This window comes from Alligator mississippiensis, chromosome 13, assembly GCF_030867095.1.
Source record: "Alligator mississippiensis isolate rAllMis1 chromosome 13, rAllMis1, whole genome shotgun sequence".
Lineage (NCBI taxonomy): Eukaryota > Metazoa > Chordata > Crocodylia > Alligatoridae > Alligator > Alligator mississippiensis.
The window spans coordinates 20,036,888-20,053,620 of NC_081836.1; the positions used below are offsets into that span (position 1 = coordinate 20,036,888).

General features: G+C 46.7%; 1 protein-coding gene across 2 annotated transcripts in view; it reads left to right on the forward strand.

The window, feature by feature from the left end:
- CAMTA1 (calmodulin binding transcription activator 1) overlaps positions 1-16,733 on the forward strand; it is a 1,290,304-nt gene that overhangs the window by 1,242,959 nt on the left and 30,612 nt on the right. For both annotated transcript variants that reach the window (XM_059716189.1, XM_059716188.1), the window contains 2 exons: positions 2,964-3,279; positions 3,570-4,093. In XM_059716189.1, the coding sequence (XP_059572172.1) occupies positions 2,964-3,279; positions 3,570-4,093 (840 nt within the window). The remainder of the gene's footprint in view (positions 1-2,963; positions 3,280-3,569; positions 4,094-16,733) is intronic.

Here is a 16,733-nt window from a genome sequence, read left to right on the forward strand (position 1 = left end):
GTTATAAACAAGTTTATGGAAACAAGTTTATGGATGTCTCTCACCTGTAGATTACCCAAGAAACTAGGGAGGAAGTTTAGGATCTCCATTTCTACCACTAATCCTTGGCTGTAGCCCTACCTGAGAGTTAAAGGGAAAATTTAGGTGTTGTGCAGTTGGTGACCACAGATTTTAAAATATATTGTGTGACTTAAGGCTTGTGGACTTTAAAGTGTGAAAACAGAGGTGGTATCTGAATAGAAGGTTGTTAAAAGTATAGGAATTTATTAATTAACATCTAAAGAAACAGGTTAAGCAATTGAAAAATACTCAGTGTCAGCTGTCTGTTGAAGCTTTGCAAATGGCTGTTATGCAGAAAACAAAAGCAAAGACTTGAGGGTCCCTTTCCCCATTCTCCAGGAAGGGTCCCCAAAACTGCCATGGATAGAGGGCATACCAGCAGCCTGTCTCATGCATCCCACCGGAGGGGGGCTGTGGGCCTCACAATCCCACCTCCAGACTGATAACACCTAAAAAAGAGCCTCAAAAGTAAGCATTTCATCCTGGCCAGATGTACCTTGACTCTAATGACAGCCCTAGGATTGGTAAATACTAAAAGAGCAATTATTTAATTGTTTAATTGTTTGTATTGTTGCTTTTTGCTATTGCTCTGCATCAATAAACTTTTCTATTATCAACTGGCAGGTGTTATGGTCAGTCTGAGGGTTGTGCTCACCTGGAACAAAGGTATCCTGGTTCCTAAAATTCAGTCCAACAGTTGGCACTCCACCAGGACACAAAGGTAGTAATCTGACCAATCAGATAATTTGTTGGTACAGAGTGACCCTTTCTAGAGGGGTTAGCTGAAATGTGTAGTAAGGTAGAGCTGTATGGTAACTGTAACTAGGGTTGTAAGTGTTGTGCAAGAAATGTTGTTTGTTACTGCTGACCAGGAAACTTTGTTTGCCTAGGTCAGGCAGAGTAGTGGACATGGTTACATGCTGTGGTCTGCTTGGGATTAAGTAAGAACTTTCTGTTGTGTTTGCAATAGAAAGCTAAAGAGCAAAGAAAGTCATCTCTCTGCTGGAAAGCTGTGTGAATGAACAGGGTCCTTTGGCTCTAGAGTCCTTGGGAAGGGTTACAGTCTTTTATGAATGGTTACAAGAACAGTTTTGTGTGTTTTCTGCATAGTTTGTAAGGTGTAGGTTACAAGTGCAGGTTATGGCAAGGCAAAGTGTTATTCAGGCAGTGCAGTTTCAAAAAAATCAGAGATAGAGGAATGTAAAAAAGATACTTTTGGATCCTGTGCACCCTGGAGAATAGAGGCAGGAGGTGGCACAAAAAGGAACAGGGTATGTTACTGGACATCTGCTCAGACAGTGGCAGAGAAATTGTGATTGGAAGTGAGGGAAAAACTTCCCCTTCTCTCCCCCCCCTCCCCCCCCGGCCTCTCTAGGAACAGTAAAAAGCCTAAAAGAGATTGTTATAAAAGTGTAACATCTTGTTTTGGGAAACATCAGGATACAGCTGTGTAAACAGAGGTCAGTGCCCAGAGTTACTTTGGGCAGAGAAAGAGTAAGTTTATCAGAAACACGTTTTGTTTTTTCTTTAGGACTGCATGGTTTGGGGGGTTCCTTTTGGAAGTAGGAACAGCTTTTCCAAGGGAATTGTGTATGGTGTGTAATCCATCACACACAGTCTTTCAGGGGGAGCTTTCTCGGTTCTAGAACAAAGCTTGCTGGATTATGTGTGCGTTGTAAGAACTGACAGGCTGTGAGAGAAAGATCAAAATTTGCTGGATGTATTGGTTTGCAAAGTGCAAGGCAAAAAGGGCCACTGATGAGAATGAATTGTAAAGCCTGTAGACCAAAAATGATACAGTTAAAATCTGTAAGGAAAAGGAAAGCTGAAAGTTAGGTAAGACTAAGAAAAAAGTGTGGTATTCCAAGCAGTGTGGTATGTGTTTGCTCTGTGTATGTATTGCAAGGCAAAGAAACTGCTGGAAATGTAAGTGTCTGCAATCTCATTGGTAAAGGGGGTGAATTCTTTATTTTTTTTACCTCCCCTCATTCTCCAAAAATAGTGTAAAACTTTTAAAAAGAAAAGTCTTATCTTAACAGCTTGTTAAAACAACAACAACAAAAAAAATGGTTCTAAAAACTCAGTGTCAGCTATTAAGGCTCTTACTGTAATTGAGATAATCAAACCAAGGGTGAAGCTTGCCCTGCTTCTCTTGGCCTGGTTAGACGTGTGTGTTCTGGGGGTGCTCAGCCAGCTTCTGATGGTAGTCAGACAGAGTCTAGCTATAGTTATCCTGGTGCCACAGCTTGGTACGGGTACAGCTCCTTTATTGACGCTTATCTGTGTTTCCTTAGTTCCTGCCCCACGCTCAGCCCAGCCCTGAAGACTTGTTTATCACATGACTTCTTTGCAGTCACAGAGATGCTGTCATATTTAGCATTTTGCTGCTTCCAAATTTTGTTCACTGCTTCCTAGATTCCTGCTTCTCCAGCATTGCTTCTCTGTTTGGCTTCTCCCTGATAATTCAGTACAAAGCACTGACAGTTCCACCCTTCTGCGAACCTTGGCTGGCTGCTGGTTCCCCTGTTCATGCTGCACCACAACCCTGTGATACTCCAGAAGCCAACACTGTATAGCTAACTTCCCCTGGGGACAGTGGGTTGGCTCTATGAAAGCTGAGAGTGAGGTTAGTGTGAAGCGGACAGACAATGGACATCCTCCTGTTTTTGAGCTCACAGGTGTGCACCTGAGCTGTATTGCAGGGCCATTATGTGCTTTCTGTAACACTTGTAAAGACACCACTTCTGGGCATTTGGACATGCTTGGGCATTCAAGTGCTGCTGCTCAGAGCTATTCTCAGTGGGCAGAGCATGGAACAAGTGTCGAGGCTTAATGGGAGAGGGCAGCAGTGGTGGGTGCATCATGGGTTTTGCCATTGCATCAACTGTGCTCTTCTTTTCCAGATGTGGGCATGTGCTCTAGGCCACATGGATGCAGCTGTTGTGCTGTACAAGTGGGACCGCCGTGCTATTTCCATTCCTGATTCCCTTGGGAGACTGCCCCTGGCTATTGCCCGGTCTCGGGGTCATGTGAAATTGGCAGAGTGCCTGGAACAGCTTCAGCGAGATGAGCAAGTTCAGCTTGGGCAAAACCCCAGAATCCAGTGCCCTTCGAGTGGAGAGTCCAACATGGAGAGCTGGGTGTCCCAATGGCATAGTGACATAATCACTTCTCAAGAGCCCCCAAAGGGAGTCACTGTTATTTCCAGTTCCAGTACAGGTAAAAACAACCCAAAGGGGTAGTAGCTTCCTCTGCTGGAGCAGGCAGTTTACTGGGAAAAGAGGCTAAGCACAGCTGTGCCATTCTGTGTCAGAAGCTGGCTGTTTTGAAAGCAGTGCACCTTGAATTGTGGGATCAATTTTGGTGTAGCTTCCTTGTAGAATGCCCATCACTGCTGCCACAGAAATCAGTATGGGATGCATCTCCACCCATGGTGGGGGGGAGCGCTCTGTACTGGGATCACGTGATGCTGGCTGGCTGGTCCTGACTTACGGTCTGTTTGCTTCCAGAGTTAAGACGACCAAGGTCTGAGCCCTCCAATTACTATAGCAGTGAGAGCCAGAAAGATTACCCAGCACCCAAGAAACACAAGCTGAGCCCTGAGTACTTCCAGATACGACAGGACAAGCTGCTCTCCACAGCTCTGAGCCTGGAGCAATCAAGTCTTCGGAAGCACAGTGCCAGCTCCAAGCAGCCAGCCCCAGAGACAATCAGCCCCAGTGAAGGGATGAGGGACTATGGCCGGGAGCTGTCCCAGCACCTCCCAGACAGCACTGGGTACCGTGGCCCTGGCAGCCAGGCAGGGATCAAATGGAGCCCCAAAGACCTTTACATTGGGGTGTCCACAGTGCAGGTGACAGGAAGCCCGAAGGGGCATGCACTGGGGAAGGACACGGTGGCCCATAGCTTGCACCAGCGGGAGCAAATGAACGTACTGCTGATGGCTGACAGGGAGATAGTGGACACGGAGCTGCTGTCCTACCGGGACAATGTGGAGAACGAGGACTGTTTGCACCATATGGAAGACTTGCAGGTAAGTCTGCAGCAGCTCCAGGGCCATCTCCAGGGCTCTGTTGGGCTGCGAGACATGGAGGGCCAGGGCAGGTGGTGTTACAGTTGCATGAAGTGCTGTTGAGCTGCTGGGGCACAGTGGGTACATGGGCTAGAAGGGTCACAGCCCCATGGCAATGTAAGAGCAGCCCTGGCCAGTACCGTTGGATCATGAGAGAGGGCAGTGCTGGGTAGAGATTCCAAGGGGTCATGCCAGTGAATGCAGGCAATTCTGCACAGCAACTGCATCTCAAGCCCAGGTACTGCAGGCCAGTGCCCTTGGGCGTCCAGCAGCAGTGCAACTGGCTTTGTCATCCTGGGTGCAAGATTCTGGTCCTGTGCCAGCACTGAAGGTGCATTGCATCAGTGAGTAGCTCTGGCAGCTAAGAGAAGCCAAAGACGGCAACCCCAGACTAACAGAGCAGCTGCTGCCATGTGAGAAGCCTGTGAAGGTACCAGGAGTCTGGCAGTGAAAGAAGCAGGTCCTAGGAAGATCAGTGTACCAGATCTGCCCTCACCCTTCCTGCTGGGTCTTTATCTCCCTTGTTTCAGGAGAGAAACAGAGGAGAGCAGCTGGTATTTTAGGGGAGGATGTCTGGGTTGGGCTGTTGCAGTCCTGAATGCAAGCTTCAGAAATAAACTGTCTGAAGCCAGCTGCATCCAAGCATAGCAAGGGGAAATAGGCCTTTGGGCCATGTGGTGCTGCCATGTGCTGCGCTCCTGTGTCTGGCATTGTTGGGGCTGGGATCTGGCACCTTCCCTAAGAAACCCATCCCTGTCACTCAGCATTGACATGATTTTGCTGCTCTCTGTTCCTGGGCCAGGTGTGGGAGTTCAGGACTTTGACTTTACTATTCAGGCTCCTGTTTGTTATAGCAGAGCAACCCTAGCAGCTCCCAGGCTTCCAGTGAGCTTCTGGTAAGCTGTTCCTGGAGCTGAGCTGGTAGTACCAGCTGGTGACTTCTTTGCAGCCTCGTGTAGGTGTTCACAAGGACCCCTGGATGTGCTGACACATTTCCTGTCCTTCTCTGAGAGGTCTCTGCAACCTCAGGAACCAGGGCAGCAAGCAGAGATGGTGTCCCCAGCACAGCAAGGGCACCTGAGCTTGGGGTCCTCACACGCCATCCCAAGGATCTTAGACATTTCATGATGAGGATGGCCTATGACCTGAGAACCCCATGTTCCCCTTTTAAGAGGGGCCCAGAGGCAGGTGATCCCTGGCTGCTGAGGAAGGAAGGAAGGGTCTCTGGCGACTGCTGCAGTGGTCAGGGACCTACAACTGATGTCTAATGTGTCCATGTATTGTAAGTCAGAGGTACAAGCAGTAGATTAACTCCTGCCATCTGGAGGCCTGATATCCATGCTTCTGCTTCTTCTGGCATGGTCCCAGATTGATTTTAGGCCCGTCCTTGAACGAGTTGCCTGCTCTGAGTCTGTGTCAGTTAGGGGCTGGTCACTGGGGAACTGAACAGGTATGACCAGAGTAGATTTGATTTAAATCAAATAATTTTAAATGTTGACTGGAGAGGCCTTTGATGTTGAAGCTGGAGTTTAGCCATACAATTCTGCAGAAATACCTGAAGGTAAAAATGGAGTTTCTTAATAACTTTGCCTGTGGGCTTAGACTGGCCCATTAGCTTTCAAGACCATAGTTCTTACACTGGTTTTAGGGAGATGTACCAAGAGCTTAGAGAAGACCTTACCTTTCATTTTTCTGATTCTGGAGTGGCTGCAGACTCCCAGGAGTAGGTGGTAATAGTGAAAATGTTTACAGACCTCATTATGGAGGAGGCTGTGGGAATGTGGCTGGAGTGCTACTGTGAAAAGTGGGTTACATACCGAAGGTGTGAGATGCAGGCTGTGTTTGGACTGGGGCTTGGCATGCCCTCATGTCCTGTGTAGAAAGAAGGGCCATGTGTCAAAACTTTGGATGGATGGATGGATGAATGGATGGATGGATGGATATGTAACTTGTGTGGGGAGAGGGGCCACATATCCTACCCCAAAACCTTTGCAAGCATCTCAAGCCAGAGGAGAGTAGCCAATGCAGAGGATGCATAGGAGGAGAGGGAAGAAGAGGACAAGGAGGAGGGGAAATGAAAAGAACAATGGGAAAAACAGGAAGAAGAGAGGCAGGAGGGAAGAGAGGAGGAGCAGTTGCAGGAAAAAACAGAGGTGAAGGTTCATAGATTCATAGATGTTTGGGTAGGAAGGGACCTCAGTAGATCATCGATTCCCACCCCCTGCCCTGGGCAGGAAAGAGTGCTGGGGTTAGATGACCCCAGCCAGGTGCATGTCTAGCCTTCTCTTAAAGACCCCTAAGGTAGGGGAGAGCACCACCTCCCTTAGAAGCCCATTCATGCAACCCTTACTGTAAGGAAGTTCTTCCTGATGTCTAACCTAAATCTGCTCTCCATCATTTTGTGGCCGTTGTTCCTAGTTACTCCAAGGCATGCCCTGGTAAACACAGCATCTCCTATTCCTTGCTGCCACTGCCCTGTCGCCCCCAGCCCTGCCCCGATGAATTTATAGGCAGCCACAAGATCACCTCTTAGCCTTCTCTTGTGGAGGCTGAAGAGGTCCAGATCTCTCAATCTCTCCTCATAGGGCTTTGCCTGCAGGTCCCTAACCATACAAGTGGCCCTCCTCTGAACCCTCTCGAGGTTGTCCACATCCCTCTTCAAGTGCAGCGCCCAAAACTGGATGCAGTACTCCAACTGCGGCCTGACCAATGCCACATAGAGGGGAAGTATCACTGCCCTGGACCTGTTCATCATGCTAATGCATGCTAATGCATGATAAAGTGCGGTTAGCTTTACTGATCGCTCTGTCACATTGATGACTCGTGTTCATCTTGGTGTCAACACTGACTCTGAGATCCCTTTCTGCTGCTGTGCTGCTGAGAAGGTCCTCCCTCATCCTGTAAGTGTGCTGGTGATTCCTTTGCCCTAGGTGCAGCACTTTGCACTTGAACTGCATCCCTGTTCTGCTCACTTCTCCAACCTCTCCAGATCCACCTAGATTCTGTTCCTACCCTCTAGTGTGTTAACTTTACCCCATAATTTGATATCATCTGTGAATTTGGACAGAGTGCTTTCCACACCCTCATCCAAGTCACTGATGAAGACATTGAACAGCACAGGTCCTAGGACCGAGCCTTGTGGGACTCCACTGTCCACATCTTCCTAGGTTGATACCAACCCATCCACCACCACTCTCTGGGTGTGACCCCTAAGCCAATTTGCTAGCCATGTGAATGTGTAATCATCTACGTCACAGCTAGCTGCTCAGTTTATTTATGAGAATAGAATGAGATACTATATTAAAGGTCTTCTTAAAATCCAAGTAAATGACATCTATCTTGTCTCCTACATCTAAGCATTTTATGACCTGGTCAAGGAGGTGGTGAAGGAGACCCCACAGTAGAGCCAGGAAGAGATTTTTGAGGAGGTCCTCCAGTTGGAGTTGTTGGAAGAAGGAGAAGAGAAACAAGGGGAGACAAGTACCCTCAAGAGCAGGGAGAGAGATGGGGAGGACTAGGAAGAAGAAGGAAGAGAGGAGGTGATGGAGTGACTCACTGAAAGTGCAAAAATGAAACCAGAAAACTTGGCAAACACAGGAAGTGTGGAGGAGGAGGTGAAAAATAAGGGAAGGCAGAGAATCAGAGATGTGACGGGAGGAGAATCTTCCTCTGTAGAGGTCCCACTTTCCTCTGAAGTGGAAAGTTTAGGCCAGTCGTCCAAGATGGCAACAAAATGGAGCACCTGGGGGAAGGGAAAAGGTAAAAAGAAAGGGAAAACAAAGATGAAGAGCCACTTTGCAAAACAGTACCCAGTGGTCACCTTGGCCTTGGCATCAGTCAATGTTAAGAGTATTCTGAGCATGAGTAAATGGGCAGGAACAGAGGCATTCCTGACTCCCAGGTATAAGCAGATATCATGTGCTTGTAGGCGGGTGGCATACTGGGGGGAGAGGAATTTGTATTTTTTGAGGAGAGGTGGACTTGAGGACCTTCACAATGGTTGGGCAGTAATGAAAACGGAGCATCTGGAGTGAACGTTCTGGTATGGAACCCATGGATTAGAATTCAAAAGGTGATAGAGCTGGTGAATAGAAGGATTTTTAGGTAGAGTGTGAAGCATCTGGAACAGTGTTTGTCATAACAAATATATATACCCTGGCAGAGAAGAAAGCCTGTTATGTTGTATTGAAGGAGGTAGCAGTAAGCTTACCAGGATCCAAATCCAGTGTATTGTTTGGAGATTTTGACTGTCTTATATAGGTAGGAGACAAAGCAGAGAGAGAAGGGGAGGGAGTGGACAAGACCTCCAGACTGTTGAAATAAATTGTGGAGCAGAACTGTCTACAAGTGTAGGGAAGAGAAGCCCAGAGGAGGAAGTGACATTCACAAGGGTCAACCTGACCAGAAAATTCCACTCAATTAATTTGATCTTTTTGACAGAGCATGGGGGGGTGCTTTGAGGTGGCGCTGAATTCCTTCTCATACCATTTGCTGTTCAAGACAAAGGTGGAGGTGGATGCTCACTGGGTGAAAGGGAACGAGGTGTGGAAGTTGAATGTGGCACTCATTCAGAACAGGTTACGGGGATGAGTGACATCTGGGGGATGGTAGAGGAATTGTGTCAGGATCTGTACTCTCCAAAAGTAACTTATGGAGGGGATACCAATAGGTTTTGGAGATACTGCAAAGCAGATAGTCACAAGCTAAAAGAAGAATGGAGTGTGCCGGTGGTAAGGAGGTGTTGGGAAGCTACAGGAAGAGCAGAGCATCAGGAGGATGGATTCTCAAAAAAATTCTGTACAATTTTTTGGGAGATCCAGACTTACTGGAAATGCATGGGAAAATGAAAAGGGGCAAACACTTGGTGGTGGGCATAGAAAGCGGGGTGATTACTCTGGTTTTCAAGAAGGGTGATAGTGTCATAACCTGCTCTGAATGAGTGCCACATTCAACTTCCACAGCTCTCTTCCTTTCACCTAGTGAGCATCCACTTCCAACTTTGTCTTCGACATCAAATGGTTTGAGAAGGAATTCAGTGCCATGTCAAATCTCCCCCAGTGTTTTGAGTAATTGGGAACCCACTGTCCTCTTGAAGTTTGACTATAAGCTTTTTGCAAAGGTAATATAAGAGAGAGGCTGAAGTGGGTGATTGGGAAGGCAGTGACACTGGATCAGGTTCTGGGAGTACTGAGAAGAAAAATCCATGAAGCCTTGGTGCTGCTAAGAGATGTGGTTGGGTTTTTCAGACATCAGAAACTAAATGTAGCCATACTTAACCTGGATTAAGAAAAAGCATATGATCACATGGTACACACATTTTTGCTGGCCACTCTGGAAAGGATGGGCTTCCCCCACATGTTCATAGGATGGATTCAAATTTTGTATTCAAATATAGTAAGTCAAGTGTTGGTCAACAGTCACTTGTGGCAACAAATAGAGGCACAGTCAGCAGTGTGGCAAGGGTGCCCTTTGCCCTCCTTTTTTATTTATACATATAATGGAACCATTGTTGGAGAAGATAAGGATCAGTGGTGGAATAAGTGGGGTGCTTGTACCTGGGGGAGATGGAGACCAAACCAAGTGTGTAGCATATATGGGCACTGTTAATGTCATTTGTCGAGATTGCCTGTCCCTGGAAAGGGCACTGAGGCATCCAAGTGAATATGGAAAAGTGATGGCAGCTAAGTTGAACATAGCGAAGTTAAATGCATGGTATATGAGGATGCAGGGGATTTAAACATATTGGGGTCAAGATTGTTGGAGAGGGGTGAGTGCTGGGAATTAATTTTGACCCAGGACTGGAGGTACAAACTGTGGTGGAGGAAGTGAGACCGTTACTAGGACTCTGGAGGTCATGAAAACTATCTTTGGAGGGGAAGATGAGAATAATTAAGGCACTGATATTGCCATCACTGCTCTACATGCAGATGTTTTTTCCACCTCAGTGGAGGATGATATGCAAGATCCAAAATAAGTTATGTAACTTGTTTTGGTCCTAGCAGGAGCACTGGGTCAGAGGGTTGTTATATAGGACATAGGGGTGTGGGGGATGGGGTTTCCAGTTATATTTTGGTTTATCTTTGTAAAATATACGAGCCTTTGTTGCACCATGGTGGTGGGAGGTAAATCCAAAGCTGCAGGCTTTATGAGATACCACCAGGGCCTTTGTGGAAGACTGGGGTGGAGGAGGAGTGGGAGGATGACATTTGCCCAAGCACAAGACCATAGGCATTACAACCACTAAGTTTTTATGCTGTCTTGGAGGCACTGAAGAATAAATACAATTTGCAGCAAGTGGGTCTAGAAATCCTAAGAGAATGCTAGAAAATTCATTAATTTGTCCAATCAAAGAGCCATCTCACTCCAGTAGGATGCTTGAATAAGGAGAGATCATGAAGGGTGTGGAGTGATATTTTTAAGACACTTGTTGGAAGAGCACAGATTTTGAATGGTTGATGGTCCACCATATCCTTCTGGTTTGGCAGCTATAGAAGAGTTGGGGATTGGATAGTGAAATGTAGTACCTAAGGGCTAGCTATCTCAAAGGCATGTCTTCTGGGAATGCCATGTTGCAAAGAGGATATGGATCAGAGTGGGATACCTTCTTGAGACATTAGTAGGGATATGGCCTGTGATGCATAAGATGGTGCTATGGAGCAAGTTCCCACAAACTGGACATTTGCATGCAAGAGGAAAGATACTGATTTTTAATTGTGTATAGACATTTTAGAATGTCTTTTAATCACCAGTTCAAAGATAGGGCTGAATAAGGTAAACCTGTACTATGTAAGGGAACAAAAAGAATCAGAACAGGGAAAACCTGAAAAAGGGTGGCAGAGGGCCAAGTTGGCAGTTCTGTTGCTATGAACATTGTGCAAAATGTACCAGATTCAGAGCATTTTTTCTTGTGCCCAGGATTGGCTGATGTGGTTTTGTGTTTGGACTTTTTTGTTTGTTTGTCTGGGGGTTTTTTGTTTATTTCAATTCCTATGTTTGAATAATACATGGTGTTAAATCATAGAGAAGTAGGGCTGGAAGAGACCTCCAGAAGTCATCTAGTCCAACCCCCTGCCTGAGGCAGGTTCATCACTGTCCAAGCCATGCTATACAAATGCATAATCTAAACTTTTAGTAAAACTGCTGCCAACCCTGACACAACCTAAGATGTAATACCCGAACCTGCCATAGGTAAAGCAGGACCACAGTGGTCAAAATACTGCTGCTACAAAGTTTGCTAATATAAGCTCAAAACATCCTAGGAAGAGGGCTATGCCTCATGCTACAGAAGAGGGCAACCCTATCTGATCATGGGGTAAAATGCCTTCCTAATTTCAGATATGGTGATTGGTCTGACCCTGAGAAGAAGGCAGGACCTTCTAGCCAGGACCCTCTGGGTTCAAGTTGCAGCAGGAGCTTTGGCATACCCCAGTCAAAAATCCTAGCCTTGGCTGCAACCAGCACCCAGTGCCTCTGAGGAAGGCTTAGAAACACCTTGACACATGTAGCAGAAAGGGTGCTGAGGGGTGGAATTTCCTCCCAGCCCCATGTGGCAACTAGGAAAGCCCAGAAGCATGGGAAATCCCCATAGAAGAACATGGGCATGGCTGTGCCTAGAACATCCCTGAACAGTGGCTGTCCAGCCTCTTCTTGAATACCTTCAGTGGTGGAGAGTCCATAGCTTCCCTAGGCAGTCTAGTTCACTGCCTTCCTATTCTCACAGTGAAGAAGTTTTTCGTGATATCCAGTCTAAACCTACTTTGCTGCAACTTGAAGTCATGTGTCTGTGTTCTACTCTGCAGTAAGAAAGAAAAAGAATTCTCCCTCTTCTTTCTGGCAGGCCTTCAAGTTTTTGAAGACTGCTATCACGTCCCCTCTTAAGCGTCTTTTCTGTAAGCTGAGCATGCCTACCTCCTTCAACCTCTCCTTGTATGACTTGGTTCCCAAGCCCTTTATCATTTTTGTCACCTGCCTCTAAATCCTTTCTAACTTCTCACATTCTTTTCAACATGTGGAACCCAGAACTGCACACAGTACTCTAGATGAGGCCTAACCAGTGCCAAGCGGAGAGGTGCTATCACCTCCTGTCTCTTGCACCTAATCTTCTATTGATGCATCCTAAAACCTCATTAGCCTTTTGTGCAGCTGCATCATACTGCAGACTCCTGTTGAGTCTCTGATCTACCAGGACTCCCAGATCTCTTTCCTCGAGGCTGCCATCCAGCCAGGTATTACCCATTTTGTACTTGTATTTTGGATTATTCTTTTCAAGGTGTAGCACTTGCAACTTTCCAATCTGTCAAGATCCTTTTGAATTGTGCTTCTATCCTCCATGTTCACAATGCTTCCCAGTTTAGTGTCTTCTGCAGACTTGCAAAGTTTTTGGTTTTGGATGGGGAAACGGATGAATTTTTTTGGTGGTTCTGTTGAAGTGGGAGAGATGTGTTTAACTGTTAAATGTAATGGCTTGCTTGATTTAATAGAAAGTTTGTGTTAAAAGAAGGAAAAAGTTTTATGTTTTTGATACTTTTATAATAAAAGAAAAAAAATGCTGTTTTGCTGCCTCTGCACCCTGATTCTAGATCAAACCATGCCTTGCTGATCCTACTTGGACTTTGATATCTGTCTCTGTTTCATGCCTTGGATTGTTGGAACTCTACTTTCATAGGTACCTGAGCTGGTTCACTCCCTGGCGCTGCTCTGCCTAGCATTTCAGCCTTGATTCAGGCTGTAACTCTCTGGCTTTGACCCCTGCTACCTCTTGGACCTTTGGCAATTGACTGGTGCTAATCACAAGTCAGTCCATCTATGCCTTGGTGTGTGACATATTTTGTGTGGACCAGCCTACTTGGGCAAGGGGGTAGTACCCACAGGATGGATCCCACAGGCCAGCCTGTACCCCTAGACTCCTCGAAGTGGGAGCTAACAACTCAGGAAGAGCCAAGCCAGTTAAAGTATAAAAGCCAGGTCCTGCAGGTCCAAGTTAGTCAACGGCTTATGGAAAACCTGGACCCAAGGGCTCAGTTGGCCCATCTGGTTGATGACTGCCAGCAATTGTAAACGGAAAATGACTCTTTCTGAGGACATTCACTGGGCCAGCACCTGGTAATCCAACTACCCCCAGACTTAATGGTGATTGTCATGTTTCTGGGGGTTTATGAACCAGTGCTATCTCTTCTTTCTAACATGCCCTTGTACATATGCCAGCAATCAAGCCAAGGTGGCCTTTGTTATCAGCCTATTAATGGGGGATTCCCTATTAGATTGGGCCTCCCCAATTATTAGAGAAGCATTGGGGGATGCAGAACTTTGGGCTCTGTCTGCAATATTCGATAAACCAAAAACAGTTCCACCTAGGTTCAGGCACAGCAACCTTCTATGCAGCCCACTTTTGCTGTTATGCAGCTGACACAGACTGGAATGAGGCCATCCAGTTCCAATAGGGGGTCCTAAGGAAAAAGTCAAGGACTAGCTGACCCATGTGGAAGTACTCTCCAGCCAAAATACCTTTATTGACTTGGTCATCAAACTTGACAACAGGCTAAAAGGGCATCAAGAAGAAAAGAGGTTGCCACCTTTGGCTTCCCCATTCCACACCACCTTCCACACTTACACCTGTTCTGAGCTCATGTAGGTGGATGGGAGTTGTTGAAGGTTCATTCCTGAGAAATGCCAACAGCACTACCAGTGCCTCTGTTGTGGTGAGCCCTAGCAAACCATTGCCTTCTGTCCAGCCCATAATTGGGGGGGTTCAGAAAATGTCAACGCACAGGCCCAATAAGTGGGGTAGGCCTGGGAACTACCCATAATATTCATCCAGCTTCAGGCTTTAGTGGGGCCCACTCACTGCCTCTTAGTTCAGACCCTCAGCTGCAATTGGTCCAATGGCTGTATATACCCGGCTCACCTCAGCCATTCTTGGAGCTGACCACTCTTCTCAACTCTAGGTCTGCTGACTGCTTCTTGGATGAGGAGACCACCCAGAGATTACATGATCCCTTAGACAGCCAGTCCAGACCACTAATGCAGGAGACCATTGATAGGTCCATACTGTCCTCCAGACCACTAATGCAGGAGACGCTCCCGCTGGAGGTAGACATCCAAGGGCGTTTGGAAATGCTGAGCTTCAGGGTAATCCATTTTCCACATTTTCCTCTAATGCTGGGGATAACCTGGCTAATGCTGCATGACCCCATTGTGCTGTGAAAGTTGCAGGAAGTCAGTGTTACTCTAATCACTTCCAGAGACACCACTGAAATGCCTGGGAACCCATTGCTCAGAAGATCCTAGGAGTATCCGTACCTTTGACACTGAGGGCAGACCTGCCCCCCTGACATGGTAGTAGACCTTCCTTCCAAATATAGGGACTGTCAACGTTCTGGGAAAAGAAGAACTTGGACACCCTTCCCCCACTTTGAGACTATGATTGTACTATTGAATTCCAGCCTGGGACAAAGATACCCATAGGGCAAATATAAGTCCTATCCAAACCCAAGCTAATCACTCTGCACAAGGATCTCCAAAAGAACCTAGCTAAGAGATTTATTAGGAAATCCACTTCACCTGTCGGGACACTGGTCTTATTTATGGAGGCGGGGGGAGGGGCAGGCAGGGAGATGAGAGTCTATGCCTCTGTGTAGATTACCAGGTGCTAACCCAAATTACCACCCAGAATATGCTTCTTGCCCTTTGTCCTGGAACAGTTAGACTGACTACGAGTGGCTTCTGTCTTTACCAGACTGGACCCCGATGCTGATGGTGCTAGACAATTTTATGAAAAAAGAACATTTAATTCCCTGCACTGTGTTACCTACTACCAAAGAGAAATCACAGCTCTGAATATCCACATGGTCCACCTCTGTGGACTCCCTTAGCATTTAATCTCAGAGAGAGTGTCTCAGTTTACCTCCTCATTTTGGCAAGAGGCCCTGTGCCTACTTGGAGTTTTGTCCCACCTGTCAGCTGCATATCATCCCCAATCCCGTGGCCTGGCTGAAAGAGTAAGTCAAATCCTGGAGCAATACCTTCATTGCTACAGCAGTTACCAACAGGATAATTGGTCCTCCTTGTCCATTTGTAAATAAAGGTTTCCATCCTCAGTTCCACACCAAGCTGCCTTAGATGTTTCCCAATCCTGTGGCCTCTAAATGGTTGCAGTACATTCATCATATATAGAAGGATTTGAAGAAATAAGTGAACCAAGCCAAAGAAACCTAAAATGTTATATTGACCATTGCCGCCAGCCAGGCCTGACCTATATCACTGGCCAGAAGGTATGGTTATCCCATGAGTGCATACGCACAGAGAGAGCCTTCTGCAAATTGGGCTGTATCCAATAGTCCATCAAATCAACACCATCGGATACAAACTGTGGCTGCCCCAGACCCCCAAAATTCACTTAGTATTCCACATGTTGCTGAAGCTGTATACAGAAAAATCCCTCCACGCAGCCATTTCCTCCTGTTGTTGTGCAGGGGAATGAAGAATATGGAGTTTGGGAGATCTTAGATTCAGAATTTAAACACAGCTGGTTATTGTTCCTGGGAGACTGGGAAGAATGTGGTCCGGAAGACTACACCTGGAAACCAGTACCTGCCCCAGCACTACTTCATGCTTTCCATTAAAAGCACCTGGGAAAACTGTGGTCAGCCTGCCTGGAAGTTGGGTATAAGAGAGGGGGTAACATCAGGACCCAATCCTGAACCCCCAGTCTAAGGACTTGGGGACCAAATACTAGCTTGGCCCTCCACCAGGCCACAGCTTATAGAAGAAAGCAGAACAAGGAAAGGGGTCCCACTCTGAAAGGGCTTTCCACTGGTCAGTGTCTCCCAGCCCCTGACTGGATACTTCGAACTATATAAGCATTCCTGGGGACACTGTGATGTGTCAGGAGCCTTGCTATCCTTTGCACGCTTCTTTGCTTCTGTGCCCTGATTCTAGATGAGGTCATTTGCTGACTCTGATCGGACTTTGGCCTCTGCCTCACACTTTGGATTGTTGGGACTTGGCTCTCATGGGTAGTTGTCCTGACTCAATCCCTGACTTTGTTCTGCCTAGCATGTTGGCCTTAATTGGACTCTGACTCGGGTTTTGACCCCATTTACCCTTTGGACCTTTGTCTATTGGCTGGTGCTAATCACTAGTCAGACCACCTGTGCTTTGGTGTATGACAGCAGTGGCAGGCACTGTCCCACACCAGCCATTGATTATGTGCAGGATTTTTTGCTGCTCCCACCAAGAAAGTGGTACTGCTCGTTACTGGACTGTTCAGGGTTAACAGCAACAATTAGTGACTCTGGTAACAGAAGGTTTTTAACCTTTTCTGAACATAAACATTTGCATAATTTGGCAAAGATGACATCAGAAAACATCATAGCTGTTGCACGACATTACTGCTTAACTGAGCCAAGTGTGGGTGTAAGTTAGCATGTGGCATCAAACAAATCCACCCCAGATATTCCAGCCTCACTGGCACCTTGTATGTACCAGCAATCGCCCATTAGAGCATAGAGGCAATCCATGCCTTGTCATATTCCTTGAGGGGCTCACACATGTTACCTGGAGCAACTATCTTGCCTTATTTGGTGTAAATAAAGGAATACTG